The 16072-nt window shown below is 45.2% G+C and overlaps 1 protein-coding gene across 1 annotated transcript in view; it reads right to left on the bottom strand.

Annotated features, from left to right (window-relative positions):
* The window catches only part of LOC147663554 (fragile X messenger ribonucleoprotein 1 homolog), a 110382-nt gene extending 100304 nt beyond the window's left edge, over window positions 1-10078 (bottom strand). The window contains exons 1-2 of the mRNA XM_086950363.1: window positions 9996-10078; window positions 9582-9730 (exon numbers count right to left, since the gene is read on the bottom strand). Of these exons, the coding sequence (XP_086806489.1) occupies window positions 9582-9730; window positions 9996-10010 (164 nt within the window). The 5' untranslated portion in view covers window positions 10011-10078. The remainder of the gene's footprint in view (window positions 1-9581; window positions 9731-9995) is intronic.
* Window positions 10079-16072: the final 5994 nt, after the last annotated feature.

The following is a 16072-nucleotide window of genomic DNA, read 5'->3' as shown; positions in this document are numbered from 1 at the left end:
TGGAAGAATGACATCTTCCTTGCAGGTCGTCGGATCAAACTTCTAGGAAGTGCACCAGATGCAGAACCTCTTCCACTTGTAGGCATAGGAAGTCCTAGTGGAAGGTCACTTAGCCTCCTTGGGTATATCCATGCAATCGTCAGGCAGATTCACGTGTCCATATTGCACTATCTCAGGAGCCATGCCGCCAAACTCAACGATGAGGTTGGGGTGCACCATCTGCCCCCGAACTTCGTTTGAAGGTCCGGCCGACACGGCAGCCTCAGGTGGGGTAGGAGAGACCTGTGAAGCAGGTCCGTGAACCACCACTGTCTGGGCCACTACGGAGCAATCAGGATCATCCGAGCTCTGGACTGAGACAGCTTGATGAGTACCGCCGGAATCAGGGGAATGGGTGGAAAAGCGTAAAGAAAGCTGTTCGACCAGCTGATCCATAGTGCGGATCACTGACATAATATCGAATACAAAAATATAGGCATTTAAAATATCGACTTCAAAATATCGACTACAAAAATATCGAAGTCCTATCTACAAACAGGTAAGTACAAAAATATCGAATCAAAAATATCGTTTAACAATAATATAGTTAGTCAAAATATCGAATTTTTAATATTAAAAATAATTAACAAAAACATACTTAAAAATACTTAAATAACCTTAAAATGATAAAATAATTAATTTAAGTTAAAAAATAAAACAATTTTATTTTTTAAAACATATATATATATATATATATATATATATATATATATATATATATATATATATACATATACATATATATATATATATATATATATATTCACATGATATTAATTAAAAAAACATAATATATTTACCGTAGGATAGCGTAGGGGTAAACATTACTATTCCCACTAAAGAGAGTGCAACAGTAGGGAAAGCCGTTGGATAGCGTAGGGGTAAAAATTACTATTCCCACTCCAATGAGTGCAACAGTAGGGAAAGTATTGGATAGCGTAGGGATAAAAATTACTATTCCCACTCCAGTGAGTGCAACAGTAGGGAAAGCGTTGGATAGCGTAGGGGTAAAAATTACTATTCTCACTCCAGTGAGTGCAACAGTAGGGAAAGTAAATACTTCATATATTATTTAAAAAAAGATATATATTAATATCTATAAAAAATGTATTAAAAGTAATTACCAATTTCATATAATAAAATAATCAATCAAAAATACAAATTAAAATTAATCATTACAATTAGCTACCTATTAATACAAATTAATTACAAATTAACAATTAACTAATTAGCAATCAAAATTAATTAACAATTAATTCAAAATAAATACCAATAAATACATTTACATATTTAATTAATTATAATTAAATTACTTCCTACCCTATTCCCCTATAAACCCACAACCCGATACAGAAATAAATTACGCAAAAATTAAATAACATAAAATTCATTAATTAAAATAAATGATAACATAAACACACTTTTCACATATATACTAACATAAAAAATACTATTAAAAATTCGAGATTAGTAAAAAATCGATAATTTTAATAACCTTCATTATATACTTCGATATTTTGACTTTCTATATTTTTAAAATTCGATATTACATTACTTACCTTAAAAACTATATTTTTGATGACTATATTCTGTCCATTCATTTTGTCCATTCTATATTTTAAAGTCGATATTTTGTCCATTCGATATTTTCTACTCAATATTTTGTCTGTTTACCCCATAGTGCGTGTCCCGGAGTCACCGGTTGGTAATACCTGGAGGCGAAGTCTCAGCATTTTCTGTTTTCGGCGGTGGCGAACAGATCTACGTCTGGATTACCCCACCTGTCGAAGATGTTTCCTAGCACTTTGTCGTTTAGAACCCATTCGTGGTTTTCTTGCACAAGCCTGCTGAGTGCGTCCACCTGAGCATTCTGCACGCCCGGCAGATGAGTAGCCGTTATCGTCAGTCCTCTGGCTAGCAGCCAGTACCAGATCGCCTGCGCTTCTTGTGACAGTGTGCGCAATCTCGAGCCCCCCTGCTTGTACAGATAATACATAGTGGTCGGATTGTCCGTCTGCACAAGCAAGGAGTTGGTCTGGAAGGACGGATGTAAGGCCTTCAGCGCCAAGTGAACAGCTCTGAGTTCCAGGAAATTGATGTGATACGTGGATTCCGCCGGGGACCACGTTCCCTGATCTGTAGATGTCTGAATGCGCTCCCAGAGAAGCATCTGTGACGATAGTCTGAATGGGAATGTCCTTGTGGAATGGAACCCCTTTGAGGAGATTCTCTGCTGAGCACCACCACCTCAGGGACTGTTGAGCGTGAAGGGACAGCCGGATCCTGTCGTCCCAGCTTCCCCGCTTCTGGTCCCACTGATCCTCCAGACATTCCAGCAGCGGCCTCATGTGGAGGTGTGCGTGTGGCGTGAGGAAGATGCAAGAGGCCATCGACCCCAGTAGAGACGATACAGTCATCACTGTTGTAGATGGAACAGCTATGAGAGCCTGAGCCTTCCGAAGGATCGATAAGCGTCGCTCCTCCGAAGGAGACACGCTTGCTGAAAGAGTATCGATGAAGGCTCCCAAGACCTGCAGGCACTGGACACGAGTCGGAACAGACTTAGACATGTTTATGTGCAACCCCAGCGGGTTCAACAGAACGACCGTCCTGTTGAAGTGCAATTGCGCATCCTGGAAGGTGGAGGCTTTGATAAGCCAGTCGTCCAGATACGGGTAGACAAACACTTTGTTCTTTCTCAGGTGCGCTGCCACCATGCCATGCGCTTTGAAAAAGTCATGGGTGCAGACTTCAGTCCAAACGGTAGTACGGTGTACTGATAGTTATTGGCGCCGACTAGAAAGCGCAGGAACTTACGGTGTTTCCGTGCAATGGGCACATGGAAACACGCATCCTGTACATCTATTGCGCAAAGCCAGTCTCCTCTTTGTAGCTGAGGATAAATCTGGTGCAAAGATAACATGCAAAATTTCTCCCTGCAAATCCATTTGTTTGCTTGTCGTAAATCCAGAATGGGCCTAAACTTGTTCTTGTCCTTCTTGCGCACCAGGAAAAACCGTGAGTAAAGGCCCTTTACCCTCTGAGACAAAGGGACGTCTTCTATCGCATTTTTTCTTAACAGGGTATCGGCCTCTGCTTGGAGCACGCGCAGCTGGAACTGCGAGCAAACCGGTGGAATTGCTGGAGGAGGACTGACAAAACGAAGACTGTATCCATTGCAAACAATTATCAGCAGCCACTTGTCCTGAGTAATTTTTCTCCACTCTGCCAGGTAATTTTGTATGCTTCCCCCCACCAGAGCGGGTAACGGATGAGGGGGAAGTAGCATCTCAGGGCTTACACCCAGCCAGGCCCTTGTTCGCCGAGGAGGACTGCTGGGAGCCTCTGCCCCTCTGACGCTTCTTGAAAGGCTGCCGCTGGTACTGCTACTGCTGTTGTTGCTGCTGCCCAGCTTGACGACCTTTTCCTCGCTTCTGGTAACCATATCTCCTCTGGAACGGATGGAACGACTTCCGTTGTTCCTTTGGTTTCTCCAAACCAACGGCCTTTAATGTCTCTATTTCCACCTTCATGCAGGTCATCTCCTCATCCGCATGCGTCCCAAAGAGAGTCGATCCAGAGAACGGCAAATTTACGACTCTCTGCTGCGCCTCCGATTTGAGAGAGGTCAGACGCAAACAGGAATGGCGTCTTATGCCATGGCAATAACCATGAGCCGCCAGGAGAAAGGCATCCACCGCAGAGCTGATGACTTGATTGGAGACCATCATGCCCTCGTTCAGTATCTCCTGGAAATCTTCCCTCCTATCCCTTGGGAGGAGCTCGAGAAACTGTTGCAGAGACTCCCACAAAGCGCTGTCATATCGACCCAAGAGCGTCGAGGCACTCGCCGCTTTCATTGATGTTGCAGCCGTACCACAAACCTTCTGTTTGGCTGAATCCATCCTACAGCTCCACTTGTCTGGAGGCACCGTAGAAGACGGAGCAGTAGCATGCGGTTTCTTGGCTGCTGTCACGATGACAGAATCCGGTACAGGATCTGACCTCAAGAACGCCGGATCAGAATCCGGGGGCCTGTACTTCTTTTGCAGCCTAATTGGAGCAAACTTCACCGAAGCCGGGGTCAGAAACAGCTCCATGGCTGGTTCCTTCCTTCCTGGCACCAAAGGCAACAACGGGCGAGAAAGATGCTGTTTGTGCAAAGTCTCAAAGATCACAGAGGTAGATGGTGTGGGTACCGTCACTGTGATCCCTAACTTTGCTGCCCCCCTCAGCAGCACCTCCTGAAACGTCACAATGTCATCCACAGGTGATACCCTCGTAGGAGGGGAATCTGATAATGTTGGAGAAAACCTCCGGTCACTCGAGGAGCCCGTGTACCGGGATTGTGACATGTCTCTCCGATGGCGGTGACGAGACCTTGTGGAGGAGCGGTGGCTACTGCGAGTGCGATCCCTTCCTCTAGACCTTGATGTAGATCTCCTGGGCTTCGCCGGAGCCGCCGGTCTTAGAGGAGGCGGAAGCGGAGGATTCAGAGCCGGAACCTCAGGTCGAGGTTGTGGAGGCCGGGGAGGCGATGGAAAAGGAGGCACGGGCGGTGTCTGAGGCGGTGGAAGCGGAAGGAGGAGGAGGAGAAGGAGAAGGAGAAGGAGGAATCGTCGCTGGAAGAGGAGGAAGCCGCGGAGGAGGCATCCACGGAGGCAGCGAAGGAGGTGGGCCTAGAAGGTGAGTAGGTCCGTGAATACTCCGATTCCGATGACCTCACCACTCTCCTCTTCTTCTGAGCAGGCCTCAAAGAAGATGTTATGTTATGTTATGTTAAAATGGGACTTTTATAGCGCAACGGCTACTCCAAAGGAGTGTCCCGGCGCTTTGAGCTCCAGACCATGGAAAAGAGCAAGAAACATAACAGTAACAGAACGGGGCCCAAAGGAGGGGAAAAATTATCCAGCAAACAACCAGGTTTTCAAGTCTTTCCTGAAGACAAGCAGATTTGAGGTGTTTCGCAGGGACAACGGTAACGAGTTCCATAGCTGAGGAGCAAGGAAGCTAAAAGACCGGCCGCCTAGCCGAGCCTTTTTAATGCGTGGTACCCGAGCCAAAGCCAAGGCTTCTGACCTGAGGGATCGTGCAGGTCGATAGAAGTCCAGCCTCCTCTGGAGATACTTGGCGCCATTGCCATGCAAGGCCTTATGGGCAAGAGTCATGGCCTTAAACAGTATCCTCTTCCGCACCGGAAGCCAGTGGAGGGATGCAAGGAGATTAGAGGCGCTAGTGCGGCGATGAAGGCCAAAAATGGCACGCGCAGCAGCGTTCTGGGTGACCTGCAGACGTTGGAGGAGATATTCAGGCAAGCCCAGATATAGGACATTGGCATAGTCCAATCTGGACCCTATAAGGGCCTGAACAGTGATCCTCCGATGTTGCTCCGAAAGAAGGGGAAAAAACTTGCGTAACATTCTGAGAATCCCAAAGCATGTTCCCGTAAGAGTGGAAACCTGGGATTTGAGCGAAAGCTCGTTGTCAATTTTAACTCCCAGGTTCTTAGCCCACTTAGAGGACTGTGTGGGAGGGAACATGTCAGCAGGCCACCATCCTTGCCAATCTGGTTCTGATGGGCATCCGAAGAATAGTATTTCGGATTTGTCCGAGTTGCACTTAAGGCTGTTGTGTGAAAACCAGCTAAAAACAGCCCCAAGGCACTCACGGATCCTTTCTCCATCGAACTCTTCGCTCTTGCGACAGGTGAAAAGGAGCGGAGTGTCGTCAGCATAAGAGACGATCCGGGCCCCATAGGACTCCGCCAATGTCGCCAGAGGGGTCATAAGGATGTTAAATAGAGTGGGGCTCAAAATAGAGCCCTGAGGCACTCCGACTCCCAATGGCGGCATCTCAGCGGATCCGGGTGGGACCCAGACCGTCTGGCGGCGGTTGGCCAGAAAGGAAGAAAACCAGTTGAGCACCGTCCCCCCTAGCCCGATGTCACGGAGCCTGGTGAGGAGATCCTCATGGGGGACGGTGTCAAACACCGCCGACAGGTCTAGCATAACTAACATCACCCTGCCTCCCATGTCCAGCACCTCTTTTACGATCTCCGAGACTTCCAAGAGCGCCGTCTCGGTTCTTAAGTTGGAGCGAAAGCCCGATTGGGATTCATGAAGTAAATCATTAGACTCCAGGAAGTTGGAAAGCACGCTGTGCACGTGTTTCTCCAAGATCTTGGTCAGTGCTGGAAGGAGCGAGATTGGCCTGTAGTTGGAGGGTGCCTCTGGGTCAAGATTGGGCTTCTTAATCAGAGGGATGACCATGGCTTGCTTCCAGGTCTGGGGCAGAAAGCCCTCGCTCAGGGATAAATTAAGGATGGGATTGGCTATGGGGTTGATGGCATCTGCCATTTTTGCCAGAAATTTTGCCGGGCACGGATCTAATGGTGAGCCCGACTTGAGGTTCCTCATCAAGGCTAAAGATGTGGCAACCGAGAGGGGAGGAAAATCAAGCAGAGCTGGGCCTGAGGGAGACAGAGAAGCTGTCTCGATCGGCATCGCAGACACATCATCTGGGGCTCTCAGCGGAAAGGAAACCTGGATTTGCCTAATTTTGGTGGTAAAGAAATTGGCAATAGTGTTAGCCCAGGTCTCCGCTGGAGCACCCTGAGTGGAGATGGACCGGGGGCTAATGAATTCGCGCACGATTGAGAAGATCTCCTTGCAGGAATTGGCAGCATCGTCAATCCTTTTGGCAAGATACCGTTTCTTGCTCTGAAGGACTAGTTCATGGTATGACTTCATCATGGTTTTATACCGTTGTTTGGCCTCGGGCTCATACTGGACTCTCCAAGCCCGCTCCGCCACTTTACATTGCCTACGTAAAGAAGATAAAGAAGATGTTCTGGAGGCAGACCTCTTTTTGGCGGAGCGCTGGCGCCGCCACGACAGGGAACTTGCCGATGAAGACGACAGACTGACCACTGAGGTCGGGGTCACTGTCCTGGACCTTGAACGTCTCCTCGATTTTTCCTTCCTCGACGTCGACCCTTTCGACTTTCTACTTCTTGATGTCGATCTTCTAGACGTCAACACACTCCTCGACGTCGAATGTCTTCTCTTCAACGTCGACTTGCCTCTTCTTGACGTCGACCGTCGTGTCGACGTTGAAGGCGAACGGCGGTACAGCCTCGACTGCGAACGCCGTCGCCTCCTTGACTCATCTCGACGTCGATGGTGTGTCGACGCCGGTGAAGTCCTCGAGGTCTCGACGTCCTGCCCCTCGACGTCGAGCGGCGACGCCGCTTGGACCCAGAGCCCTGGGTCGACGGAGAGCAGATGGTGGTCATACCTCTCGACGCCGACGTCGAGGCTATCGACGTCGACCGGGATCTGTGCTTTTTCTGCGCCTTTTCTTGACTGGGGAACCCCCAGAGGCCAAAGCACGGGCAGAGGATGATGATAAAGTCCCTCCATGCCCAGAAGTCCCACCTGGTTCTTCATGTCTCCTCTGCTCCAGGCTTTGGAGACGAATTTTCTCCCTGTCACGCAGGGTCCTCCTGGAGAAAGAGTGACGGATATCACAGGATTCAGGGACATGGGTGGAAGGGAGACAGAGTATGCGTACTCTGTGGGGTCAGATTTCGCCTTCTTCCTACCACACTCAGGGCACTTGTCGAATAAAGCTGGCATTTTCGACAGAAAGAGGTGGTAAAACTGGTTAAAAAACACAGCAAATGGAAGAGGAAGACCCCAGACTTCGAGTGAAACACTCAAAACACTGGAAAAGTGCCAGAAATTGAAGAAATACCCAAAAAGGGAGAGCTCAATGCTCCAGGGTCCGGAAAAAAGAACTGAAAGTAAAAGGACTTTGGCTGTGCATCCTGGGATACTGAGGGTCTCTGGAGAGTTCCTTAAAGGCACAGTATCCGTTTTCCAGACACATAATGGCAGCATATGGGGGCTTGTCTGTCCAACCCTTCCTCTATATCATTTCAAGGATTTTGGTGAAGGGAAGTTTATCTATGGGTGAAACTTGGCAATATGTGTAAAATTAGATTGTTTTTGGCTATCCTTTACACTTTAAGTTGAAGTACTGGCCAGTGTAGCCTTGTTTTTATAGGCTGCATTATTTGTCTTTGATTTTCTCTTAAGTGTCTATGCAGGACTGCAAAGAAGAGAGCTTAACCCCTTAAGTGCTGCGCACGCTCACCGGCCGACAGCACCACTACCTCCGCAGTGCTGCCGTCGGCCGTTGAACGTTCAAACTGCACCTGCGCAATGGAACGTCCAGCACTGGAGCTGGACGTTCCATAGCAGTTATGAGGTTAAGAGATTATTTTTGATTTCTCCAGGGTCCACGCACATGGGTGGGACTGTTCACTAGATTATGACTATACACAAAGATCCCCTACTACAGAAATGAGGGTCCGGGATAGGGGAAAGGGGTGGATTGAAGGGAGTTAGTGAATTGTCTAACATCAAAATAATAGTAAGACGAGTGAGCTGGGGCGGTAGAGGAAAGAAAACTATTGCAAGTGATTGCGAACTTTCGCACGCCTGCTCTATCTGAGAGGGTCCTGCACGTATGTAGATCAACTGGTCTGTCAACTAATAATATCATATCACAAACATTTCGTGACAAAATGCGCTCAGCTGTGAGGCACTAGCCACAGAAGACCCAAACCCCTCAGCACAAGAATCCTTTCCAGTTCGAGTACCGGATCTGGGAGTACAGCAAAAGGAAACAGTTATCATAAAACAATGTATCTACTCGTATTTGCATCCCTTTCTAGAAAATATTTATACTCTTGTGCAGAGTATGCAGAGATGTCCGGATCACAATCTTTTGCCACAAGATATTTATTAAATGGTGTTTAGATACATTAAGCACTGCAAGTACCACTGACGAAAGTTATTTTCAGAAAAATTTGCATCTGCAAGAACACCACTCCTCAAATCCGATAAACTGAATGCGGGAACTGGTTTTAAAATGCTGGTACACAGGAGACACATGGCTAACAAAAAAGTTAAAGTTGAAAAAAGAAATTTAGATTGAGCAGGACAAACACGTGCTACGCAGATTTGCGTTTACTTTACCTTGAACGGGGAAGAGAGTTTGATTTCTTGGGAGGGTGAAAAGGGTATGCGAGTGGTTTTACTTTGTATTGTGCTAAAATGGTACAATTCCTTCTGTACCTTGAGAACGTTCAGACCGCATGGAGGGAAGAGCCTCGGAGTTACAAGTACATAATGCAATATAACCTTTATATGATGTGAATAAGGTACTTGCAAAAGAAGAGTATCTCATGAAAGGGGCAAGATACATTTGGGTTGAAAGGCAGAACACATACAACAAATATGTATGTAACATGTTTGATACATTTGGCTTTTTACGCCAAGCTTAATGACAGCACAAAGATGAAATGGACAGCAGTGGAACTAGAATGATTAAGTACTGGGGTTAAGAAATGTAAAGCTATTTCCTGTGCTAAATGGAGAGTGAGTTTAAAAACAACTTATGACAATCAATGGCTCGTCCTCCTACGTCTATAAAAATACTTGTATGTATTTACAATCCATGAAAAATAAACTTACATTTGCCTCAAATCTTCTGGAACATCCAATTTAATCTTGTGAAACGTGTTTTTTGCTGCAGGTTTACTGGGATTCACTGCTCGTAAACGCTCAACTGTGACAATTTCATTGTATGTGGCATCACAGGCTGCATATTCTATTACATAAAACTGATAAAAACAAAATCAATATAAATCACCGTTGGTCAATATGAATGCTTAAGTATTCAGTATAAATGATAGTGTGCTTGGACTGGAAGGAAAATAACAGACAAAAAATAACGTGTGTCTTTAATAATGAAAGAAATAACGAACTTCAAAGACTAGTAATTGTAGAACTTTGTAAAAAAAAGTTGCAAATAAAGGCAAGAAAGTTAACAACTAGAGGAAAAGGGATAGTAGTAATATAACAAAAATAAAAGTTATATATTCCTACCTCACCCTTTATCATTCTGACTTTAGCCAGCCACCAGCAACACGGCTCTTTTTCATTTGCTCTGGAGTAAACCTAGACAGAATTATTGATGGTAAATAATTTTCATTAAACATTTCCACTTGGAAGGACACATCACTTATTACCAAAACAATATTAACTAGCCGGAACTAGCCATTATGTTCTGTAGAAAGCAATAGCAAGGCAGTTCCAAATAATTTTAGTTGAACCCTTGAGCTGATTGATATTTGAACCATCATTAGATAATGTAACAAAATCAAACATTCATTTTATATTAAAAGCAAATGTTTAGCGAAGGGTCTGGTAAACGTACCAAAATCAGAGAGGCGTTAAGAAACTCAGAATTTAACTTTTGTTGCCACGCACCTTTATTGATTACTTTGCCTGGCTGTGGTTTGGCAGTAATTGATTGTTGTAATTTACCAACATAATTATTTGAGTATAGTGAATCATCAAAGAAGAGTGACGGAGCAGAACGCTGAAGAATAGAGATACTGCTATAACGGAAGTCTGAGAAAGATCAGCACTTTATTGCACTGCAACTCAGTGCATATCAATATTCCCTACAGCCGAAAATGCATGTTTTCTTGTTTCTCTGGGACAATAACTGCCTCTTTCTCGTGATAATACAATGATAAACTTGGGCTTTGTGTTGTTCATTCCCTAGTCCCTATATATGTTTGAGGTACTGCCAAGCCATTCTCTTTAAACTTGTAATACTTTTTAAGGGGGGTGGCAAAACTGCTTGCGGATTGAACGCAACACCTATTAAATCTTTGTTGTCCAATGTATCAGCAATTCGTCATCCAACCACATCGACAGCACAATTATAAGAGTTATTACATCCTCTACTAACTTTTTTGATAGTGGTTTGGAAAATCAAAACTCAAGAAGCTTTCATTCGCTGAAAGGATGCTAGTCACAATAAGGTAGTTAGCCCCAAAGCTGTAATGGAAGAAACATAGTTATGCTATGCTATGTGTATTTGTATAGTGTTCAACTCACCTGATAAGGTATTCGGGCCCTGAAGCGCAAGCTGTATGCATTGAGCCAGGGTTAGGGTTAGGTGAAGAGCCAGGTCTTCAGTTTTTTATTGAATTTAAGAACTGAGGAGGAAGCTCTGACGTGATGGGGCATGTCGTTTCAGGATTTAGGGGTGATGCAGAAGGCTTGACTGCCAGATCTGGTTCTGTATATGCAGAAGGGATTGAGAGAGAATGAGGTCTCTGGCTGAGCGGAGGTGTTCGGTTGGTTTGGGAATTTGTACGTGATTGTTGAGGCACATGGGGGTCCATGCTGTGTAAGGCTTTTGTACGTGTGCCGTGATGAGTTTGAAGAGTGCTTTTTTGTGGATTCTAAGCCATTAGAGCTCTTTGAGGTGCAGGATTATGTGAATGCAAGGTGTGCGGTAGAGCATGAGCCTGGCCATCTCATTTGTTTATGGTCTAGTGTCTTCTGTTTAAGTGAAGTGTTGATTTCCAGCTTAGCTTGCTAGTGATGAGGGCTTTGGTGACAGTTTTGCGAGTGCAGGTGCGGAGTAATTTGAAAATCTTCTTGAGCATCTTAAGTTTGTGGAAGCAGCAGAATGAGACTGCGTTCACTTAACCGGTCATGGCTTCCATGGTTGTAGTGTAGGGTGTTTGAAACGATGGTCAGGAGCGATGTGAGGGTTGGTGGGTCCGGTTGGGGCTTGAAATGTTTGTAAATGCTGGTGATTTTATTGCTGAAGAATAGGGACAGCTGGGTGCAAAGATCTTGATAAGTGGTTATGCTTGTGGAGCTTGTTGCCAAAGTGGGGAAGTCTTTCACTATAGCAAAGTTAGCACTGGCTGCTGAAATTAGTGGGTCGTCTGGACCGTGGAAGATGAGGGTGCTGGTCAGGGTGTAGTTGGTAGTGATGCGGAGGATGAAAGTCAAGTGTTCCATGCAGCTTATGGTCCTATAGAAGGTGGTGGAGCATTGGATGGATTCTTTGAAGATGATGGTGATTATGCCTCCGGGTCTGCTTGTCCTATTTTGTCTTGCAATCTTATATCCAGTAGGATTGACGTGGAGGTGACGAGGGCAGATGAGGGCGTCAACCAGGTTTTGCTCAGGAAGAGCAGGTCTGGTGAGTGGTTGAGTAGCCTTTCTTAAATGTCGGTGGCATGTTTAGAGACAGTGCAAGTGCTGAGAAGAACAAGTTACTTACCTTTGGTAACGCTTTTTCTGGTGGATACAGTATCTGCCTGTGGACTCCTCACCTTATGAATATCCCCTGCACCAGCATTCAACTGAATTTTTCCCTCGCTCTCCACGCCGACGCAATGCCACGCCTCCTCTCGTGACTCCGCATGACGTCACCGGAGCCATAAGAGAGCCTCGTCGGCGTGATGGCGTCAGTTCTACCCATTTTTTCCGTGCCTCTGAGGCGAACAGGTGGACTGACAACAGATTTAAAGTATACACAGCACACAATATTCAAACAGATACACAGTGTAAAATCAAAAGGAAAGCCCAAGAATAAAAGCATTTTCTATAAATGTCCCAGATAGATAGAAGATACAGTGTAGAACAACATGTCAAACAAAGTAACTTTTAGGGTATACAAGGATTGACAACGAGGAGGAGGATGGGTGAGTGAGGAATCCACAGGCAGATACTGTATCCACCTGAAAAGAGTTACTAAAGGTAAGTAACTTGTTCTTCTGATGGATACATCTGCCTGTGGATTCCTCACCTTATGAATAGATTCCCACTGCATTCCCAGTCCTGGAGGAGGGTGTCCACCCTTCTATACCAAAAAGTCCTGCAGGACAGAGCGCGCTAAGAGGCCCTCCCTCCTCATTCTGGAGTCAAAGCATTAATGCTTTGCGAAAGTGTGGAGAGAGGCCCAAGTCGCTGCCTTACGAATGTCCATTACAGGTACACCTTTGGCCAAAGCAGAAGTTGACGAATTGGCTCTGGTAAAATGAGCCCTAATACATTGAGGAGGCTCCTTACCAGCCAAGGCGTAGCAGATCTTGATGCACAAGATGATCCACCTGGATAGAGTGCGCTTGTGCTCAACCTTGCCCTTTATGCGTCCAATGAAACCCACAAAGAGTTGATCGTCCACTCGCAAGTTCTTAGTCCTGTCAAAATAAAAGCTCACCGCTCTTTTAGGATGCAAGCGGTGAAGTCTCTCTTCCTCCTTGGAAGGTTGAGGGGGAGGATAGAACACAGGAAGAGTATTGGACTGCCCTAGATGGAAGGGAGTAACCACCTTGGGCAGGAAAGCAGCCCTGGTCTTAAGCACCATTCTTTCAGCATGTATGGTTAAAAACAGGGGTTTTGAACTGAGAGCCTGAAGCTCCCTCACCATCCTTGCTGAGGTAATAGCCAAAAGAAAGACCGTTTTAAAAGACAAAAGCCTCATAGGGCAACTATGTAAGGGTTCAAACGGGGAACCTATTAAGAAAATTAAAACAAGATTCAAATCCCATTGAGGCATAACAAAAGGAGTAGGCAGAAACCAATTATTAAGGCCCTTAATAAACTTCAAAACAATGGGAGATTTAAATAAAGACGGCTGATCCGGCAAACAAAGAAACACTGATGAAGCCGACAAATATCCCTTAACAGTGGCCACAGCACACCCCTGCTGAGCCAAGAAAACTGAAAACTGAAGAACATCTGACAAGTGGGCCTTTAAAGGATCAATGGATCTCTCACCAGACCTCCCACGCACCACGCATTCCGTTCTACCACCTAACTTGACAACAGATGAGTGGAACAGTCTTACTCCAGCTACTTTCCGTCCTCGTCCATGCTGGCTGTGATTCTGAGGCAGTGTACAGTGGCAGCCGGTGCACTGTATAAGAGCAGCATAGGATAGCGGCAGAGCCAGAGCTCTAAGCGCCTTAATGTAAGCAAGAAGTATGGGCCGTCCATGCCCCCAGCTGGTTAGAAAGGCGGGCATCATTTGGGTGCAAGGCAAATGTTGGTCCTGGCCCTCACTGCAGGGTTACCCTGCATTTCTGCCTTCCTTTGCTGGACCCATTTTAGTTGGCTTTTAGCACTCTCTGCACTTGTTCATACTAACTAATGGTACAGTGCTTGTGCTATCGCCCTAAAGCATTGCACATGTCCTACCTCTGAATGGTACATTTAATGTACTTGTAAGTCCCTTATATTTGGTACCTCATGTAACAGAAAGGGGATCTCTCCTGGCGAGATGTTATTCTAAGAATCCTACTAGTCTAGGAACACACGCTAACATAAATCTGCAAAAAATTAGGTTGCAAACATTGGTGCATACCCTGTTCTCTGCATCCAATCGGATTTCAGCAAAACTTGGAAGTAGGTAGACTTCCTAGTGTCTCGCGTCTTCACAGTAGGTCACAAAATCGCATCCTTGAAAAGATACTTCAAAAACATCTTGCGGTCAGTCAGTCTTTCCTAGAAATGAAGTTTCCTGACATCTCCTCTTTTCCTAGTGAGAAACTCCGTGTCAGTTGTCTTACACATCTCAACTGCCTATTCGCTAACTAACGAAAAGCTTCTGGAAAGTTACAGCATCTGCAGCGGAAGACAAACATATCGTGTGCAAAACAGTTCAATGTGTGAAAACAGCCCTTTCAATCCTAATACATACATCAATGTTAATATGGCATCAGTAGTTACTGACTTAAGTTTGATTATTATTTATTTTGTTTGCAGTGCCGAAGTAGGATTTCCTACTATTTGCATTAATTATGCACATCTTAATTAGCATAAACCTTTGCACTTTCCATTTAAGTGCCTTATTTGTGTGAAAATTAGGACATTGCTGCCTTACATCAATCATGCACACTGCTGGTGGACGGGCGGGGTTTATGTAGACTTTTTTTTAAATTTTTTTGTATTTTTAATTTAAGCTTGATGCAGTCGATCTGTCATCTCGGGGTGTATCTTTAATATCATATGACCATTCCTACCTTTGTACGTGGAAAACATGCAGAACAATAGATCAATGCGTAGCAGGATGTTCATTAGCCTGACTGGTTTCACTGCACAATATGTAAGATATTAAAAAAAAATAAGTATATCATCTTGGTATGAGTGGAGGATTGCAGGGGCGAACCGTGTCAGTCAGCACCAAAGTCAGTATATGTTTCCATTAGACCACATGTTGTTGCAGTGACTGCTTCCCGTTTATTGGCTTCCCGTTAGTGCGCATATTGCAATGTAAACACTGTCAAGCTCTTTTTCCATTGTTCTTTATATGTTATGCTTAAATAAACATTGTTCTTTAAATGTAAACACTGTCATGTTATTCGATGCTCGCTTCCCATTTGAAGTCAATTCGATGTCATCGTTAACGATCTATTAGCTAATGCGATGCACTTGCATGCGTCCTGATGACAAGCGACGTGATGACGGGCACGATGTAATCGCCGCGTTGTAATGTCAGCGCGATGCGATGTATCCGATGTAAGGTGTGCTTCCCCTCTAGCCACCAAATCAGCAGTATCCAGGCCGGATTGAATAACCTGTCTAGCTGCAGCTTAAGCATCTGACAGAACCTCCATAAAATTTCCCCGCTCCTCATTAGGCAACTTGGATGCCAATTGCTTTGCCAAATCCATCAAAGCCCAACAAACAGGTAGCATTGCTAGATTTTAGACCATTGTAGATGAAGAAAATACCTTTTTAGCTGACTGCTCCAGCTTTTTAGGGTCCCTGTAGGTCGGAGCCTGAGAAAAAGCGACTGTAGATTGTTTAGAACAGGACGCCTGTACCACCAAACACTCTGGAGAAGGATGAGAAGAAAGAAAAAGTGGATCTCCTGGAGCGGTCCTATATCTTCTAGCCACAGATTTAGACACAGCAGGAGAAGAGTGGTTTACACCACACTTCGAGGATAGGTTGCGTTAAGGCTTCATTAAAGGGCAACAAGGGCTCAACTGTTGAAGAAGGCGAATGTAAGACTTCTGTGAGCAAATTCGGCCTATACTCAGCAGTAGGTAATTGTAAGTCCAAAAGCTCCCCAGCCTTTCTTATGACAGCATGATCAGGAGCTACCTCTTGAGGTGGAGAGGCCCTTGTGGAAGAAAGCT

The sequence above is a fragment of the Lissotriton vulgaris genome, unplaced genomic scaffold (assembly GCF_964263255.1).
Source record: "Lissotriton vulgaris unplaced genomic scaffold, aLisVul1.2 SCAFFOLD_3794, whole genome shotgun sequence".
NCBI classification, from domain to species: Eukaryota; Metazoa; Chordata; class Amphibia; order Caudata; family Salamandridae; genus Lissotriton; species Lissotriton vulgaris.
The sequence above is the reverse complement of the archived record's forward strand: the minus strand, read 5'-3'. Positions and strand labels throughout refer to the sequence as shown.